This window comes from Populus euphratica, unplaced genomic scaffold, assembly GCF_000495115.2.
Source record: "Populus euphratica unplaced genomic scaffold, PopEup_1.0 scaffold52.1, whole genome shotgun sequence".
NCBI classification, from domain to species: Eukaryota; Viridiplantae; Streptophyta; class Magnoliopsida; order Malpighiales; family Salicaceae; genus Populus; species Populus euphratica.
The window spans coordinates 423,958-441,457 of record NW_011499933.1 but is presented as its reverse complement, the minus strand read 5'-3'; the positions used below and the strand labels follow the sequence as shown (position 1 = coordinate 441,457).

Below are 17,500 nucleotides of genomic sequence, written 5' to 3'. Positions count from 1 at the left end.
AAATAAAAAAAATATGTGCATGTGTAAAATTTTTTTTTTTACTTTTATTTATTTATTCACTGATGCCAGAGTCAGGAATAAAAGGAAAAAAAGATGATTTAAATTTATTTATTTTGATACCTATGTAATATTTACCAACGCCAGAGTTGGAAATATCCGTAGTTGAATATTCACTGGCGCTAGAGTTAGGAATATTACACACAAACAATCATAGTATAAACCAACAAAAAAAATGTTAGCAATTAAGGACAAAAATCAGCAATGCAGCCTACCTTAGGTAGGATGTTTAATGGGTGATAATATCTTTCCCTTTACGTAACCAGTCTCGGATCATAGAATCTCTGTTGACCAGTTAGGGTTCCTAGTAACCATAATAATAGGTGGCGACTTCTTAAACAAAGAATATTCTCATTAAAGAACAGGATGTCAGAAATCCGTTCTTTCCAAAGATTTAAGAGATTTTTAAGGCCGCCACGATATCGGGTGCGACAATGATTATGGTAAAGTGTTTATTAAAATATTTTTTATTTAAAGATATATTAAAATAATTTATTTATCTTTATTAAAAAAAAATATTGTTAATATTAATATATTAAAACAATCTAAAATTAAAAAATAATATAAAATTAAAAAAATAATCTAATAATACCTTTTAAACACAATAACAAAGACTTTGCAAGTAAAATCTTGATTAATAAACAAACCATCAAAGCAAATTGTACTTGGAAAATAAATTTAGCTGTACCAACTAGTATTTGCATCACTAAATTTTAGTCATAAATAAGAAAAATAAATAAATAATTGTGTTGGAGTTGTTTACCCCTTGACTTGTGATGCTCATTAATTACAATAAAAAATAAAAATAAATAAAAAATAAAAGTTGACAATTGATTTAGCAACCAACCACATGATTTCTGACCATATGACGTCACAAATGTTTTTCAAAAATAATAAGAATGTCTTAAAAAATACATCTGAATTTTATTTGATAGAAAATTTAGAATTGATTGCTTAACTACCAAATCGCATCCCCTAAATTCTTGTAAATGAACCTCAACACGAAATAGATAAGGAAGAAGAAGCTCAGACCAATTAGACATTCTAACTCTTTCTTTCTCTCAACATTCTCTATTCTCAAAACTCGACTGCCAAGCGGTCCATTGCCAGCATCTTCAAGGGATTCTAATATCTCTTTCTGCAAAATATTTCGGGTAAAATATCCATAATTTTTGGCTCTTTAACAAATATCATATATCAGCTTCTGGGTCTTTGTTTTTGTTTCTACAACTAGTTTATTTGCAATCGAATCCTTCTTATTACCGGTATATATTAGAAGGTAATAAAAACTAATTTGGTTGAAATTAAACCGCATGCTTTACATTAGCCCAATTATCCCCATAAAAAAACTACGATGTGGACTTAATTTTATATACCATTAATTCTACATCATTTCATTCTAAAATTAATTTCCAATGTATTATTGTTTATTGTTACTCTCTTTAATTGCTTGTAAGATTATGTTAAGTTTCTATTAGATTTTTCAAATTTAATTCTCAGATTTTTAAAATTTAAAATTGTACTTTTTAAAATTCATTTGTACTGCTTTTCGTTTTTTTATTGAATTACATGTGTTTCATTGCATAACTGTTATTGGAGATGAAAAACCTAACAAAATCAACAAAATGACTTGATTTCAAATAAAAAATAATATTAGAGTTTTTGACAACTTAACTTGTGATCGCGTCAATTACAAAATAAAATATAAAAAATTAACAATTGATTTAGGAATCAAACACATGATTTCTCAACATATGACATCACAAATTTTTTTCAAAAACAACAAGAATTTAAAAAAAAAATACATCGGAGTTTTATTTGATAGAAAATTTAGAAATGATTGTTTCACCGGTAAATCTAATGTATTAAATTGTTGTAAATGAACCTACACACTAAATATACAAGGAAGAAGAAGCTCAGGCCAATGAGACAGGTGCTGACTGCAAGCCCCAATGAAGGCTCTAGAACCGCATATGTGCCCGTGATGAATGCGATAATCATTGTACCCATGGCAATCATTGTCAGCAACATGGCATACCCAAATAATATCCCAGTGGTATTCTCGTCCATCGCTTCATCCTTGACCATTTTAAAACCATGAATCAGTGAAATCATAAAATGAATAAAGACAGCTAAAAGAGAGAGCACCATTGACATTGCATCTGATATAATAAATACTATAAAAGCAGCTTTTTTAGCAAGAATTGCACTGCCTTTATTTGGACCTTGGTCGCTCTTGTAACCGCCAGGGAGGGTGAATGCTGCTGCAAATGTTACCGTTGCTATCAGCGCCGCAACAACTAGATGAGACTCTCTTGCTTTACTCAAAGCTTCCTCTTCTCCTTCGTTTCTCTCCTCGTTGTTTTTCTTTTCCTCTCCTTTCATAACAAAGGGACCGCGACCAATCGGTCCACTGCCAACATCTTCAAGAGATTTTACGAGCTCTTTCTGCAAAAATATATATTTCAGGTAAAATATGGTAGATAATTGTTCTAAAAATTTAAGATGTTAAAGAGGATTTTATATTACTTTTTAATATATATTTTTAAGTGAAAATTTTTTGAACTTCATTCCTATTAATTTGTATTTAATTCTTATTAATTAAAATAAAGATAATAAGATTTAAATTTAAGAGGTTAAAGAGATTTTAAAAATAATTTTATATTATTTTCTAGTATTTTTTTCAAGTGAAATTTTTTTAGATTTTATTCACATTATTTTGTGTTTAATTTTTCTTAATTAAAATAAAAATTGTGAGATTTAAATTTATAACTGCTTAATCAATAAATTTTTAATACTATTTTTTAAAAAACCAACTCAATCTAAAAATTTAAACAAATAATCATTATTTTTAGCTATTTAACATATATCATATATAAAATTCCGAGCCTTCGTTTCCAGAACTAGTTTGTTAGCAATCAAATCCTTCTTGTTACTGAATATATTAGCAGGTAACAAAAACTAATTTGGTTGAAATTAAACTGCATGCCTTACATTAGCCTATTATCCCCTAAACGAAAACTAAGACGTGGACTTAATTTTATATACCATTAATTCTACATCATTTCATTCCAATATATTATTGCTTATTGTTACTCTCCTTAATCGCTTGTAAGATTATGTTAAGTTTCTATTAGATTTTTCAACTTTAATTCTCATATTTTCAAAATTTTAACTAATTGTATTTTTTTTTCATTCATTTGTTTTTCAACGTTTCATTTTGTTATTGAATAATATATGTTTTCTTAAGCAATTACATGCTATTCATATGCCTAATCTGTTATTGTAGATGAAAAACTTAATAAAATCAATAAAATGACTTGATTTCAAATAAAAAAAATTATTAAGTTATCTGGATGACTTCACTTTTATGTATGCATAGTATTATGGTATAAATAGTTTTTGAAATTTTTTTATTTAAAAATATATTAAAATATTTTTTAAAATTTTATTTTATTTTTGATATCAGCTTATCTAAATTATAAAAAAATAAAAAATATTAATTTAATTTTTTTTAAATAAAATACATTTTTAAAACGAAATTAAAAACAGAAGATATATACTCGTAAGACGATACAAAACTGATCCCGACAGGCAATAATACAGTGAAACTGAACAAAAGTTACGGGGACCCATTTGGTGGATATGATTAAAGATGCGGAGCTAAAAGAATCGGAGATGTACAGGAAAACCAGTTTGCTGTGATTTATTTATATTCAGAACCCAAATTTAGAAATCGAGAAATTAATATATATATATATGGATACATTAATTATCACAACTGTTAATTCATAGAGGATTGATTACCTGTATCTCTGCAAAATTTCCTTCATAAATGTCGTCGACGCTTAGCTCTCGCTTATTAAGACCACATATCGTCTCCCTTCCACTATAACCATAACTATCGTTCAATAAAACACGTTGCCATTGCTTCTGCTGGTGCGCTAAAGCAGCAATTAGATGGAAGGGCGTGTTTCCTTTGTCATCCTTCTTCGTTCCAAGTCTTGCAAGCTCTGGAATCTTCAGACATTGGACGAATGCTACTCTATCTTTACTTGCCACAGCATAGTGAAGGGCATTCCAACCTCTGTTATCAACTAGCTCACAACAAGCTGGACATCGAGAAACAATCTCTTTCATTGCGTTTACATGTCCTTGAATAGCAGCAATGTGAAGTGCTGTTCTCCTCTTCTCTGTTTCAGCAAGGTAGGCCGCAGACGCATCATTTTCTAGTAATACTTGCACTATACGAGGAGACCAGTCATAACAAGCAGCGTGGTGAAGTGGTGACCAGCCATTGTCATCGGTTGTTTGCGTCAATTTCTTTTCTTTTTCTAACAATTTTCTTGCTGTCTCTGAAACCAACAAAACAAGGAATAAAAGTTTTCTTTCATGAACAACAGAGATTTCGCATGGTCTATGTGAATTACTATATATCCAATACTTAAACTCACAAAGAATTTTAGTGGTATAATTTATTTTATTTTTAAAAAAAGCTAATTATGAAGCAAACACGGATATATAAAATCAAACATACGTCGCTTTTATATATAAATTATTTAATTCTCCAGACTTGAGCACAAAATCCTACCATCATCTCGCACCCTGATTGCCGCGTTTAGAGCAGTTCTACCATTAGGGCCGCCATAGTCCACTGAGATGCAATTTCCGAGGATTCCATCGACTACCTTTCCTCGTTCTTCCCTCCACCTCGTGATAATGGAAGCAGCAATATAAAGTGGAGTTTCTCCATGAACATTGGCGGAATATGGAAACTCAGGGTCCTCTTCAGTCAATATTTCCACCACATGGCTTCGCCGATGTCGAGCTGCCTCGTGCAACGCTGTATCTTGCTCTTCGTTGGTCATCCTCAACATCTTTTTTGCTTCTGTTACTCCGCTCTCTGAATCAGTAGGTAGAGCTTTGGCACGGTCAATGAGGACCTTTACCACATTGGAATGACCATATGCTGCTGCCAAATGGAGTGGGATTTCACCTTTCTTATTGGCTTGGAATAACAGTGGTGGACACATTTCAAGAATTATAACAACAAAATCAGTGAGTTCCGGTTCCCTACTTTGGTTTCCTAAGTAGACATGAAGAATGGTGTTCTCGTCTGGAGTCAATAACTGATCAAGGCAGGTTTGATATTTCTCAAAGGGATCGATATCACCTTCAGCTGCAGCTTTGAACAAGACTGGATCCATATAGGTGATACGTTTCATTTTCTCAGAAGAACCCATTTTGTAGTTTAGAGAAACTCCCTAAATGAAATGTAAACAAATGAAGGGGAGGAGAAAGTACTGTGGCACAAAGGGTCCACTCAACTGATCACAAGCTGCTGATTTCTTTGGTTTTTTACGAAGGAGAAAGCTAGATAACACAATTACAAAAGGGCATAAAAGATTTTTTTCGCAAAGCATGATATATGAATCATGTTTAGGACTTTTTTAAATCATTGCTACTCTATTATTAGAAAGTCATTCAACTGCCCTATACGATGGCAAAACTTTGGATATATATATATATTAAGATTTGGGGTTCTAACAAGATATTCATGCTAATCCCAAAGAGACTCATAACGCAAATAACTTCATCTTTTAGGTGATTGTTGAACAACATGGTTATGGATGGAGTTGGCTCTATTAATAAGATTTGGAAGTGTATTTCCCACAATTATTGCAATATTTCTTTAAGCCAAAATGAAGTTGCTGACAACTTAGTAAGTAAGTGGCAGCTGTCATGAAGATAGAGTACGAATAAGAACAGGGGAATCGGTAGCCGTCGCTTTTGATCGTTTCAATGGGGACTGGTCGCATTAGCAGATTCTATCGCTAGAAGATTTTATAATCATCTAACATGGTTAATAAATGTTATTCTCCTTAAAATAATAATCAAGTATGATTTCTAAATCTTTATTAAAAAACTTAATTTCCAAATAAAGAGAGGTAATCATATAATACTTATAGTAAAATAGAATATACATTTATGTTTGGAAATTATTTGACAATGTAGTAATGATTGTTTTGCAAATAATTTTCTGTGTTGAAATGTATGTTAATAATTTTTTTATTTTTTAAAAATTATTTTTAACATCAAAATGATCCAAAATATATAAATTATATTAAATTTTAATAAAAAAAAATTAATTTTTTAAGAATATGGTTTCAATCCAGACACATTATAAGTATTTATGACTTTATTTTTCAAAAGTAGAAGTCATGAAAAATATATTTTTTCGTAATTAATAATTCCTATTTATAAAGGGATCTGCATTGATTTTTTGGAGACATTTCTAATTAGCTGGCGAGGAATCTGCATTGATTCGTTATTTATTCTAATAAAATAGCATGCAATTTAGTCTTTTTCAACCTAGTTGCAAATTGGCTCTGAATTTTCAACTTTTTGGCGTTGCCCATGGAATAGCTATCTGACAAGCGCACACGGATCAGATTTTTTTGTTAAAATAATATTTTTTGTTATTTTTAAAATTTAATTTTAATATCAATATATTAAAATAATTTAAAAATATAAAATATAATTTAATTCCAAACTAAAAAAACAAATTTAAAAAAAAATGGTTGACACATCCTGGACTCAAAGATAAAGGATAAAGGAGATTGGGGTCTCCTCTAACCAGAAGAAAAACGAGCGAAGACAGAAAAGATGCAAGTGGGGAAGAGAAATTGACGTCGAGGAAGACAAGGTAGGACAATCATACTGAGTATGTTCATGTTCAAGAACTTCTGCAATACACGAAGAAAAAAGGCTAAATAAATATATAAAAATCAAATAAGATATGGCACTAAAAACCTCAATTGTTTCACTCATTGTAGATCATCATGCAATTATTCTAGCCCTTTCTTTCCTCAGCAGACCACATATGGATCTGGGATGGTTTCTCTGCAGATAATTTCAACAATGACAGCAAAAAATTGGTTCCTCAACCTGCCATAAAAGGAAAGCTGCCTTCTCTTAAAATGCCTTTGTGTGCTTAAAATGTCTTTTGCCATGCTAGAAAGTTCTGCTTTACAAAATGGAACTGATAACCACAAATTTTTGCTTTGTCCTTGAAAGAAATAGAATTTTATTTGTTCTTCTTCAATCATCTATACAATAACTGAGTATTTTTCGTAATTTGGTGTAGTTACTAATTTGAAGTCGGAGTAAAAATGTATTGATGGTAAAAAAGTCAATTCCTAATGTTTTGAGGAGGAGAGAAGTATTTCCTTCCAAGTACACATTCTTTGACAAGCCCGATTACCGTTATTTGCAGCAACCTAGACAAAACTGCACCCAACTTGGCATGAATCTCTTTCCCGTGGTTTTGAATTACCAGGGACAATGTGGCTTGAAGACTTGAAGATAAGGATATTGTTGTCAAGCTTTAACCATAAGAAAAAAGAGGACAGAAAACAAGCAAGTGGGGCAAAGAAATTGACCCCTACGAAGCCAAGTGAGGTTAATCATAATGAAGAGTATTGATGAATCCGGTTTTAAGGGTCCAAAAAACCTCTCTTGGACTCGGTCAAAGGAAGGACCCAACCAACCTCTCTTAAGATAAGTTAAGAAAAAGACCCTTCTTTATGAATATAGCTATATTTTTTACTTTATTCTTCCTACCTATATTAAGCACCCATCATTTTCCCTCATTAATATATATATTATTAGATATGTTTTTTTTCTCATTAATACTATCAAGAAAATATTATGTTTTTTCTTTTTTTTATCAGTAAAAGACTTACGAACTATAAATAAATTAGAAATCATTTATACAAAAGGTTTGGAATCTCCATTCTCTAATGTATATTTATTTATTTTTAGAATATTTCTTTGTAATATTAATATATTTTTTCTTTAAAGTTATTAAGTTAATCATTAGAGAGTCTCCAAAAATCATCAAAGGAAACCTTTTCACAGGTATCAGGTACTAGCCTCCATCCACCTCAAAGAGAAAATAGACCAGATTTTCAGAATTAAGAAATTAACCAATATCTAAGACATAAGTCTTGTTCTTAAATTACTTAGATTTTTTAGGACCTCATTATTAACATCGTTTGTAATAAAGCACAATCCATTGGAAGAGGTTCTCCTTAGCATGATTGCACAATCTTCTTGGAAGGGATCTTTCTAATATAATTGCTAAATCTCATCGAAAAGGGTTCTCTCTGGTGTGATGACTCCACCCTACATGATAACTTGAAATGGTCCACCTTAACAAAGCATGAAGATCTCGTTCTATGGTCAAAGTAAATGTCACCTAGGCTAACTAGAATTAGGAGAACTAATAATACTCTCTAGATGGGCTTTCAGACATTATGATGTTTCCAGGGATAATCTTGAATTTTTCACTCTCAAGTTTGATCTCTCTCTCTCTTTCTCTTATTAATATTATCAAGATAATATTATATTTTTGTCCCTCCTTATCAATAAAAGACTTATGAGTTATAAATAAACTAAAAATTTTTTATACAAATAGTTTAGAATCTTCATTCTCTATTATATATATATAGAGAGAGAGAGAGAGTATTTCTCTGTAATATTATTATATTTTCTCTTCAAACTCATTGACTTAATTCTCAGAGAGTCCTAAAAAATCACCAAATGAGACTTTTTTACAACTATCAAGAATTAGCCACCATCCACCTCAAAAGAAGAATGAAGTCAAGAGATTAACCAATTATTCAAGACATAAACATTTCCCCTAAAATGCTTGGATTTTTTAGGATCTTATCAAGAATGTTTAAGAGTATATGCAATATACAAAAATAGTGATAAAAACCATTGGTTTGAAGGGTAACCTACTCTTCCATTGTGTCTTACCTTTTCTTTGAGCCATGTTTTTTAATTATTTATTCATCGCAATTGGTGTGGTAAAGGTTTGTAACTTGTAAGATTATGAACCTTAGGCTTGGTTGAAGCAGATATATGGTTGATACAAATTTCCAGTTCAACTTTGAGAACCATTGTAATGCAAACATAAGAAATCAATTAGCTAATGTGTTCATAAAAACACTATAAAACTTTTCATGGTTGACAAAATTTTAGGACAAGAAAGAGTAATTGATCTCTTACCATAAAAACTTCGGGTCTTCAAAAACTCATCTATCAAGTATAGATACTCAACAATATTGTTTTAGCTATACAATAATAGCTTCTCACTCTTTCATTTCATCAATAAGAAATACAACATATTGATCCATTAGATGCACCAAAAGATAAAAGACAACTCTAGTTTTATGAAGAAATATGAAAAATAATATGTAAAATAAGCACAATACTTCAACTCTTTTGATAAAACTACTCTTGTTATAAAGAGCACTCTATAATAGATCTTAGCCATATGCAATCTCCATCAATCCTTCTTTGACTCTTGCTTGCATGTTTTTTACGAAAAAAATCTATATGCTTAACTGGTAAGATATTTTATTAGTCTACTCAGATATGGTATCACAATATTGATCTTGGCTTTATATTTCATCTTTATAAATTATATGTTAAGCTAACCTTTTATTTTAGCACTAGCATACCGGATAAAAATAGCACGATTAGGCTCTTTATCATTATACAACAAGAGAATAAAATCAAAAAAGCATATATTTAAAGATTCAACAAATAAATTGTAAACACAAAGAATCTATGTGAACTTATCGCCACTAAGGCTCTAATAAGTGGAATATTCTATAAATATTCATTATGGGAATGCTTCTATACTTTTCATGAAAACAAATTTGTCTATAAAAATCATGTAATAAAAAATTATATTTGGGTGAAGGAAGCAAGTGTAACTGGATAATAATACTTTTATTTTTGGAAAGTAGAATCTCCACAATATCACCGGTCTTCTACTAGGACATTAAAGAAAAGCACCAGGGATCTATTTATGATCTCTTAATATTTTCTGAGTTTTTAGCCACATCATTAACCACTATGCATAAATAGGTATTGGATTTGAACCAGGGAAGAGATTTTGTACAATATCCATCTTTCATGAAGAGTGATATTAACATAAAAACCCCTAGCATGTTTTTGTAACAAAAAAGAAAGAAACAAATTAATAAAAAAAAAAAAGAAGTTTTGAGTAGATACATTGTTCACTCTTTATTTCAAATCAATACAATTTTTCTAATTTCTATTTTAGTTTTTTTTTTTATTTTTTATCCATTAAAATTTATTGCTAATAGAAAAGATATGTTTTTCAAATTAAAAAAATTAATATGAAAAGAGAATGTTAACTAAAAATAACTATTTTTATCATTGAATATTTATTTTTATTTTCATACAATTAAATAAAAAACCAAAAAGCAAAGATATTAGATTAAATATTTACACTTACATTTTTTTTTTATTTTTTACAAAAAAAACCCACCTGTTTTAGCCTTTAATTAGATTAACCATTCGATTTATTAATTCTTTAATTTATTTATTTTTTTAATACAAACACCATCATTTCAATTTTCAATTTAAAAATTTTATGCTATCAAAAATCAAAACACAACTCCACAGATTATAGCTTTTTCTTTTTTTCTTTTTTTTTACACTACAACTTAGTTTTGGAATGTTACCCGTAACTAGTTGGTATATATTTAATGTCTCGTTTGTCAGGTCGATGAGAATATTCCAACCATATACATGCACTTCATGTATCAAGCTAGCTAGCTGGTACAGGCGCCAAGGAAGAATGAAACTTGGCATATTCCCACTTTTCAGATTAATTTGTTTTGTTTTTTAAAATATTTTTTATTTTTAAATATATTAAAATATTTTACTTTTCATTTTTAAAAATTTATTTTTAATATCAGTATATTAAAAAAATTAATAACACTATTTAAATACAATAACAAATACTTTACAAGTACAACCTTGATAATAAACAAACCATCAAAGCAAATCATACTTGAAAAATATATTTAGCTGTCCCAGCTAGTACTTGTGTCACTGAATTTTAGTCACGAATAGGAAAATGAAAATAAATAAATAAAAAATAGTGTGATAGTTTTTGGTCACAAATCTTGTGATGCGCATCAATTACAATTAAAAAAAAATTGACCACTGATTTGGCGACCAACCATATCATTTCTGACTATATGATATCACAATTGTTTTTCAAAAACAATCAGAATTAAAAAAAATACATCTGAATTTTATTTGATAGAAAATTTAGAACTAATTGTTTCACTAATAAATCTTATCTTTTAGATTCTGGCCAATGAACATAAACACTAAAGATACAAGGTAGAAGAAGCTCAGACCAATGAGACAAGTCTTGATGGCAAAGCCCCAAGAAAGGTTCTAGAACCGCGTATGTGCCCGTGATGAATGCGCCGCAGCAACTAGACGAGACTCTCTTGCTTTACTGATAGCATCCTCTTCCTCTTTGTTTCTCTCCTCATTCTCTCTTTTCAAAACCTTGCGCTGGTCAAATAATAATAATTAAGTACCAAGAATTTTTTTTTTCAAGTTTTTAATTATTTATATAACAATTATAAAAAAGTTATATAATTATTAATTTTAAAATTTATAAAATTAATTATAATATATATAAACTAACTCGAACATTTATATTAATCTAAAAAATATTTATATCGGCAGCCAAGCGGTCCACTGCCACCATCTTCAAGGGATTCTAGGATCTCTTTCTACAAAATATTTAGGGTAAAATATCATATATCATTTTTAGCTATTTAACAAATATTATATATCAATTTCGAGGCCTTTGTTTTTGTTTCCATAACTAGTTTGTTTGCAATCAAGTCCTTTCTGATAGTGTATATATTATATATAATTAGCAGGTAAAAAAAAACTAATTTGGTTGAAATTAAACCGCATGCTTTACATTAGAAAACAATAGAAAATAGAAAATAATACAGTGAGAAACTGAACAAAAATTATGTGGACCCATTTAATGGATATGATTAAGATGCAGAGCTAAAAGAATCGGAGATGCAAAGGAACTAGATGGATATGATTAAGCTAGCTAGCTGGCACAGCAGCCATCGAAGAATGAAACTTGGCATATCCCAACTTTTTAGAGTAGTTTTCTTACGGTGAAAGCGAGATTCTTTGTAATGCGATAATAATTGTATTTTAAATTATTATTTATTTAAAAATATATTAGAATAATTTATTTTTATTTTTTAAAATTTATTTTTAAAATTAACACATTAAAATAAAAAAAATCATAAAAAAATAATTAAAACAAAAAACAAAAAACAAAAAAAATTAATAATGTTTTTTGAAAACAAAAACAAACACTTTGCAAGTGCAATCTTGATTAATCAACAAACCATGAAAGCAAATTATACTTGGAAAATAAATTTAGCTGTCCCAACTAATATTTATGTTACTAAATTTTGGTCAAGAATAGGGAAGAGAAAATAAATAAATAAAAATAGTATAAAGTTTTTGACCATTTGACTCGTAATGAGCATCAATGACAATAAATAAAACATTTGACAACTGATTTTTGCAACAAATCACATGATTTCTGAACATATGACAATAAAAATTTATAATAATACATCAGATGGAGTTTTATTTTATAAAAAATTTAGAATTGATTTGATTGTTTCACTAGTAAACCTAATCTTCCATATCCTTTAAAATGGTCCTAAATACTAAAAACACAAAGAAGAAAAAGCTCAGGCCAATGAGACAAGTGCTGATGGCAAGCCCCGAGGAAGGTTCTAGAACAGCGTATGTGCCCGTGATGAATGCGATAATCATTGTACCCATGCCAATCATGGTAAACAATGTGGCAACCCCCAATTGTTTCATAGCGACTTTCTCATCGAACAACTCAAAACCATGAATCAGCGAAATTAAAAAGTGGATAAAGACAGCAGAAATAGAGAGCACCATTGACATGGCATCTGATATGACAAATACTATAAAAGCAGCTTTTTTAGCTAGAATTGCAGTGCCTCGGTCGCTCTTGTAACCGCCAGGGAGGGTGAATGCTGCTGTAAATGTTACAGTTGCTATCAGCGCCGCAACTACTAGATGAGACTCTCTTGCTTTCGTCAAAGCATCCATCCCCTCTTTGTTTCTCCCAACATTCCGTCCTTTAAAAGCCATAGTCCGGCGGCCAAGCGGTCCGCTGCCAACATCGTCAAGGGATTCTAGGATCTCTTTCTGCAAAATATTTAGGGTAAAATGTCATAGATATCCATCATTTTTAGCTATTTAACAAATATCATATATCAACTTCCAGGGCTTTGTTTTTGTTTCCGCAACTAGTTTGTTCGCAATCAAATCCTTTCTGTTAGTGTATATATTAAACCGCATGCTTTACATTAGCTAGCCCAATTATCCCCAAAAAGAAAATTAAGATGTGGACTTAATTTTATATACCATTGATTTTACATCATTTCATTCTAAAATTAATTTCCTAGCTAGGATGGTAATCCAATATATTATTGTTTATTGCTACTCTCCTTAATCGCTTGTAAGATTATGTTAAGTTTCTACTAGATTTTTCAACTTTAATTTTCAGATTTTCAAAATTTCAATATATGTTTTTTTATTGTTTATTACTACTTTTCATTTTTTTATTGAATAATATATGCTTTTTTAAGCAGTTACATGCTATTCATATGCATAATCTGTTATTGTAGATGAAAAAATTAACAAAATCAATAAAATTACTTGATTTCAAATAAAATTTTTTTTTAAGTTTTTCCGATGACTTCACTTTTATTTTTTAGTATTAAGGTAGAAATGGTTTTTAAAAGTTTTTTTATTTAACAATATATTAAAAAAATTTAAATATTTTATTTTATTTTTTATTTCAGTTTATCAAAATTATAAAAAAATAAAAAAATATTGATTTAATTTTTTTAAATAAAATACATTTTTATAACGAAACTAGAAACAGAAGATATTTTAAGATGATACCGGTTACAAAACTGATCCCAATAAAAAATAATACAGTGAGAAACTGAACAAAAGTTATGGGGACCATTTGGTGGATATGATTAAGATGCGGAGCTAAAAGAATCGGAGATGCAAAGGAACTAGATGAAAATCGGTCATAGAAAACTAGTTTGCTGTGATTTAATTATATTCAAAACCCAGATTGAGAAATCGAGAAATTGATTCATTATATATATATATATATATATAGGGGGGTTTAATGGATGCGTTAATTATCACAACAGTTAATTCATAGAGGATTGATTACCTGCATCCCTGCAAAATCTCCTTCAAAAATGTCGTTGACGCGTAGCTTTCGCTTATTAAGACCATATATCTGCCATTTAGTAAAACCATAACTATCGTTAAATAAAACACTTCCCCAACTCTGCGATAAAGCAGCAATTAGATGGAAGGGCGTGTTTCCTTCGTCATCCTTCTCGGTGTGAAGTCTTGCAAGTTCAGGAATCTCCATACATTCCTTGAATGCTCTGCTATCTTTACTGGCCACAGCATAGTGAAGGGCATTCCAACCTCTGTTATCAACTAGCTCACAACAAGCTGGGCATCGAGAAACAATCTCTTTCATTACGTCTACAAGTCCTCGAATGGCCGCAATGTGAAGTGCTGTTCTCCTCTTCTCTGTTTCAGCAATGTAGGCCGCGGACGCATCACATTCTAGTAATACTTCCACTATACGATTAGGCAATATTAAATAATAGGCAGCGTAGTGAAGTGGTGACCAGCCGTTCTCATCGGTTGTTTTCGTCAACGTTTTTTCTTTTTCCAACAATTTTCTTGCTGTCTCTGAAACCAACAAAACAAGCAATAAAGTTCTCCTTCATGAACAACAGAGATTTAAATAGCTAATTATGAAGCAAACACGGATATATATATATATATATAATCAAATATACGTGGCTTTTAAATTATAGTTTACAATATTATATATAAATTATTTAATTCTCCAGAAAAATCCTACCATGATCTCCCACCTCGATTGCCGCGTGTAGAGCAGTTCTACCATTAGGGCCGCCATAGTCCACTGAGATGCAATTAGTAAGGATTTCATCGATCACCTTTTCTCGTTCTTGACCCCAACTGTAATCATCAATATAAGCAGCAATATAAAGTGGAGTTTCTCCATGTACATTGGCGGGATATGAAAACTCAGGGTCCTCCTTAGTCAATATTTCGACCACATGGCTCCGACTATTTCGAGCTGCCTCGTGCAACGCTGTATCTCGCTCTCCATTGGTCATCCTCAACATCATTTTAGCTTTAGTTACTCCGCTCTCCGGATCTGCAGGTAGAGCTTTTGCACGGTCAATTAGGACTTTTACCACATTGGAATGGCCATATCTTGCTGCCAAATGGAGGGGGGTTTCTCCTCTCTTATTGGCTTGGAATAACAGTGGTGGACACCTTTCAAGAAATTTATCAACAAAATCAGTGGATTCCGGTTCACTGCTTTGGTTTTTCAAGTAGACATGAAGAATGGTGTTCTCGTCTGGAGTCAATAACTGATTGAGGCTGCAGGCTTGATAATTCTCAAAGGGACCGATATTGCCCGCTTCTGCAGCTTTGAACAAGACAGGATCCATACTATTTTGTAGCTTAGAAAACCTCACTAAATGAAATGTAAACAAATGAAGGGGAGGAGAAACCAATGTGGCTCAAAGGTAAGAGGTTCCACTCAACTGATCACAAGCTGCTGATTTCTGTGGTTTGTTGCCTCCCTGGATAAAAGAGTATTTAAAGAGAGTTTGAGATGGCGGTTTTTTTTTTTTAAAAAAAATATTTTTTATTTAAAAACATTAAATCAGACAAAGAGACAAGTGCTGATGGCAAGCATTAACTTTTTTTTTTTTATGAAAAGAGAATTTTAACTAAAATTGTTTTTTTCAGAGAATTTAAATAACTATCTTTATTACAAATTTTTATTTTTATTTTTATTTTTATACAATTAAATAAATAAAAAAACAACCATGTTACTAGGTTAAATATTTACACCTGCATTTATTTTTTGTTTTTTTATATAAAAAAATACCCAACTGCTTTAGCCTTTAATTAGATTAACCATTCTTTATGTGATTTACCAATTAAAATATTTTTATGCTATCAAAATACAAGTCCCACAGATTCATAGCTAGTTGGTTTCTTTTTTCCTTTTTTCTTATCTGGTTGGTCAAGTCTGACATGCTATCCAATAAAGTCGATGAGATTCTTCCAGCCACTTCATGGAACAAGCTAGCTGGCTGGCGCAGCAGCCATAGGAGAATGAAACTAGGCATTTCCCGACTTTTTAGAATATTTTGTTTAGTCGTGTTTTAAAATATATTAAAATAATTTTTTATTTTAATATTAGTATATTAAAATGATTTAAAATTATAAAAAATAAAAAAATAATAATAGCACTTTTAAAATAAAAAACAAACACTTTGCAAGTACAGTATTGATTAACAAAAAAACCATCGAAGCAAATTGTACTTGGAAAATAATTTTAGCTGTACTAAATTTTTGTCATGAATAGAAAAATGAAAATAAATAAATACAAAATAGTGTCAGAGTTTTTTACCACAAATCTTGTGAACCGCATCAATTACAATAAAACAATTGATAACTGATTGGCAACCAACCACATGATTGCTGACCATATGACGTCACCCTTTCAATCTCATCTCGTAAATTCTGGTCAATGATCCTAAACACTAAGTACACAAGGAAGAAGAAGTTTGACCAATGAGATAAGTGCTGATGGCAAGCTCCAATGAAGGTACTAGAACTGCATAAGTGCCTGTAACGAATGCAATAATCAATGTCCCCATGCCAATCATGGTCAGCCACGTGGCAACCTCAAATAATATCCCAGGGATTTCCTTATCTATCACTTCATCCTTATCCATTTCCAAATATAGAGAGATAATCATATAGTACTTATAGTAGAATACTAAAAATATAGTGATTACCAGTCTCTTGTAAGGCACATAGGCAGTCATTTCCAAGCAATTTAAGAAATCTTAATTTAATAAGTCTTGTCTATGATGAATCTGCATCGATTTTTAAGAGTTAATGTGAATTGTTTAATGTCTTTAATTATAATAAATGTTTTTTTAGATTAATATGGGTGTTCGGGCCAGCTTACGCGCACCACGACTAATCTTATGGGCCCTGAAGTTTAGGATCATGTAAGCTTCTAGTGACCATCATATGAGCAACTAAGAATTTGAACCTGAGATCACAAATAGAGCAAATCTCTTGATTCCAAATACTTACCACTTTACTACTATTTAAATGATTAAACGTTTGTTAATTAGCAATGAGTTTAATAATTTGGACTCATTTTCAAGCAAGTTAAGAGTTCTTTAATTAATAATTCCTATTTATAAAGGCATCTGCATTGATTTTTTGGAGTCATTTTTAATTAGCTGGCGAGGAATCTGTCTGGATTATCAGCTTGTTATTTGACTCTCCTATATCATGGTTAGGTATTTTTTATATAAAAATATTATTTATATTGTTTTTTTAT

The 17,500-nt window shown here is 30.4% G+C and overlaps 2 protein-coding genes across 3 annotated transcripts; both read right to left on the bottom strand.

The window, feature by feature from the left end:
* Positions 1–1,846: 1,846 nt before the first annotated feature.
* Positions 1,847–5,771, bottom strand: LOC105136228 (ankyrin repeat-containing protein At5g02620-like). 2 transcript variants are annotated; one of them, XM_011041476.1, is made up of 3 exons: positions 4,649–5,771; positions 3,865–4,418; positions 1,847–2,505 (listed from the first exon to the last, which is right to left on the bottom strand). In XM_011041476.1, exons 1-3 carry the CDS (start codon positions 5,298–5,300, stop codon positions 1,915–1,917), a joined length of 1,797 nt encoding a protein of 598 aa, XP_011039778.1. In that variant the 5' UTR covers positions 5,301–5,771; the 3' UTR covers positions 1,847–1,914. The 2 variants fall into 2 exon arrangements, with proteins under 2 accessions (XP_011039778.1, XP_011039779.1); XM_011041477.1 differs by having other exon boundaries at positions 3,865–4,412.
* A 6,798-nt stretch (positions 5,772–12,569) lies between these two features.
* Positions 12,570–15,702, bottom strand: LOC105136230 (ankyrin repeat-containing protein At5g02620-like). The gene is made up of 3 exons (XM_011041478.1): positions 14,954–15,702; positions 14,240–14,784; positions 12,570–13,191 (listed from the first exon to the last, which is right to left on the bottom strand). Exons 1-3 carry the CDS (start codon positions 15,573–15,575, stop codon positions 12,640–12,642), a joined length of 1,719 nt encoding a protein of 572 aa, XP_011039780.1. The 5' UTR covers positions 15,576–15,702; the 3' UTR covers positions 12,570–12,639.
* Positions 15,703–17,500: the final 1,798 nt, after the last annotated feature.

Bases quoted from the DNA above. Each gene is read 5' to 3' on its own strand.
- LOC105136230 (XM_011041478.1), bottom strand. From the start codon at position 15,575: ATGGATCCTGTCTTGTTCAAAGCTGCAGAAGCGGGCAATATCGGTCCC. The intron at 14,785-14,953 runs GTAGGATTTTTC...TTGTTTTGTTGG, and splicing joins AATCGAGGTGGGAGATCATG to TTTCAGAGACAGCAAGAAAA. The intron at 13,192-14,239 runs GTAATCAATCCT...AATATTTTGCAG, and splicing joins GAGATTTTGCAGGGATGCAG to AAAGAGATCCTAGAATCCCT.
- LOC105136228 (XM_011041476.1), bottom strand. From the start codon at position 5,300: ATGGGTTCTTCTGAGAAAATGAAACGTATCACCTATATGGATCCAGTC. The intron at 4,419-4,648 runs GTAGGATTTTGT...TTGTTTTGTTGG, and splicing joins AATCAGGGTGCGAGATGATG to TTTCAGAGACAGCAAGAAAA. The intron at 2,506-3,864 runs GTAATCAATCCT...ATATTTTTGCAG, and splicing joins GAAATTTTGCAGAGATACAG to AAAGAGCTCGTAAAATCTCT.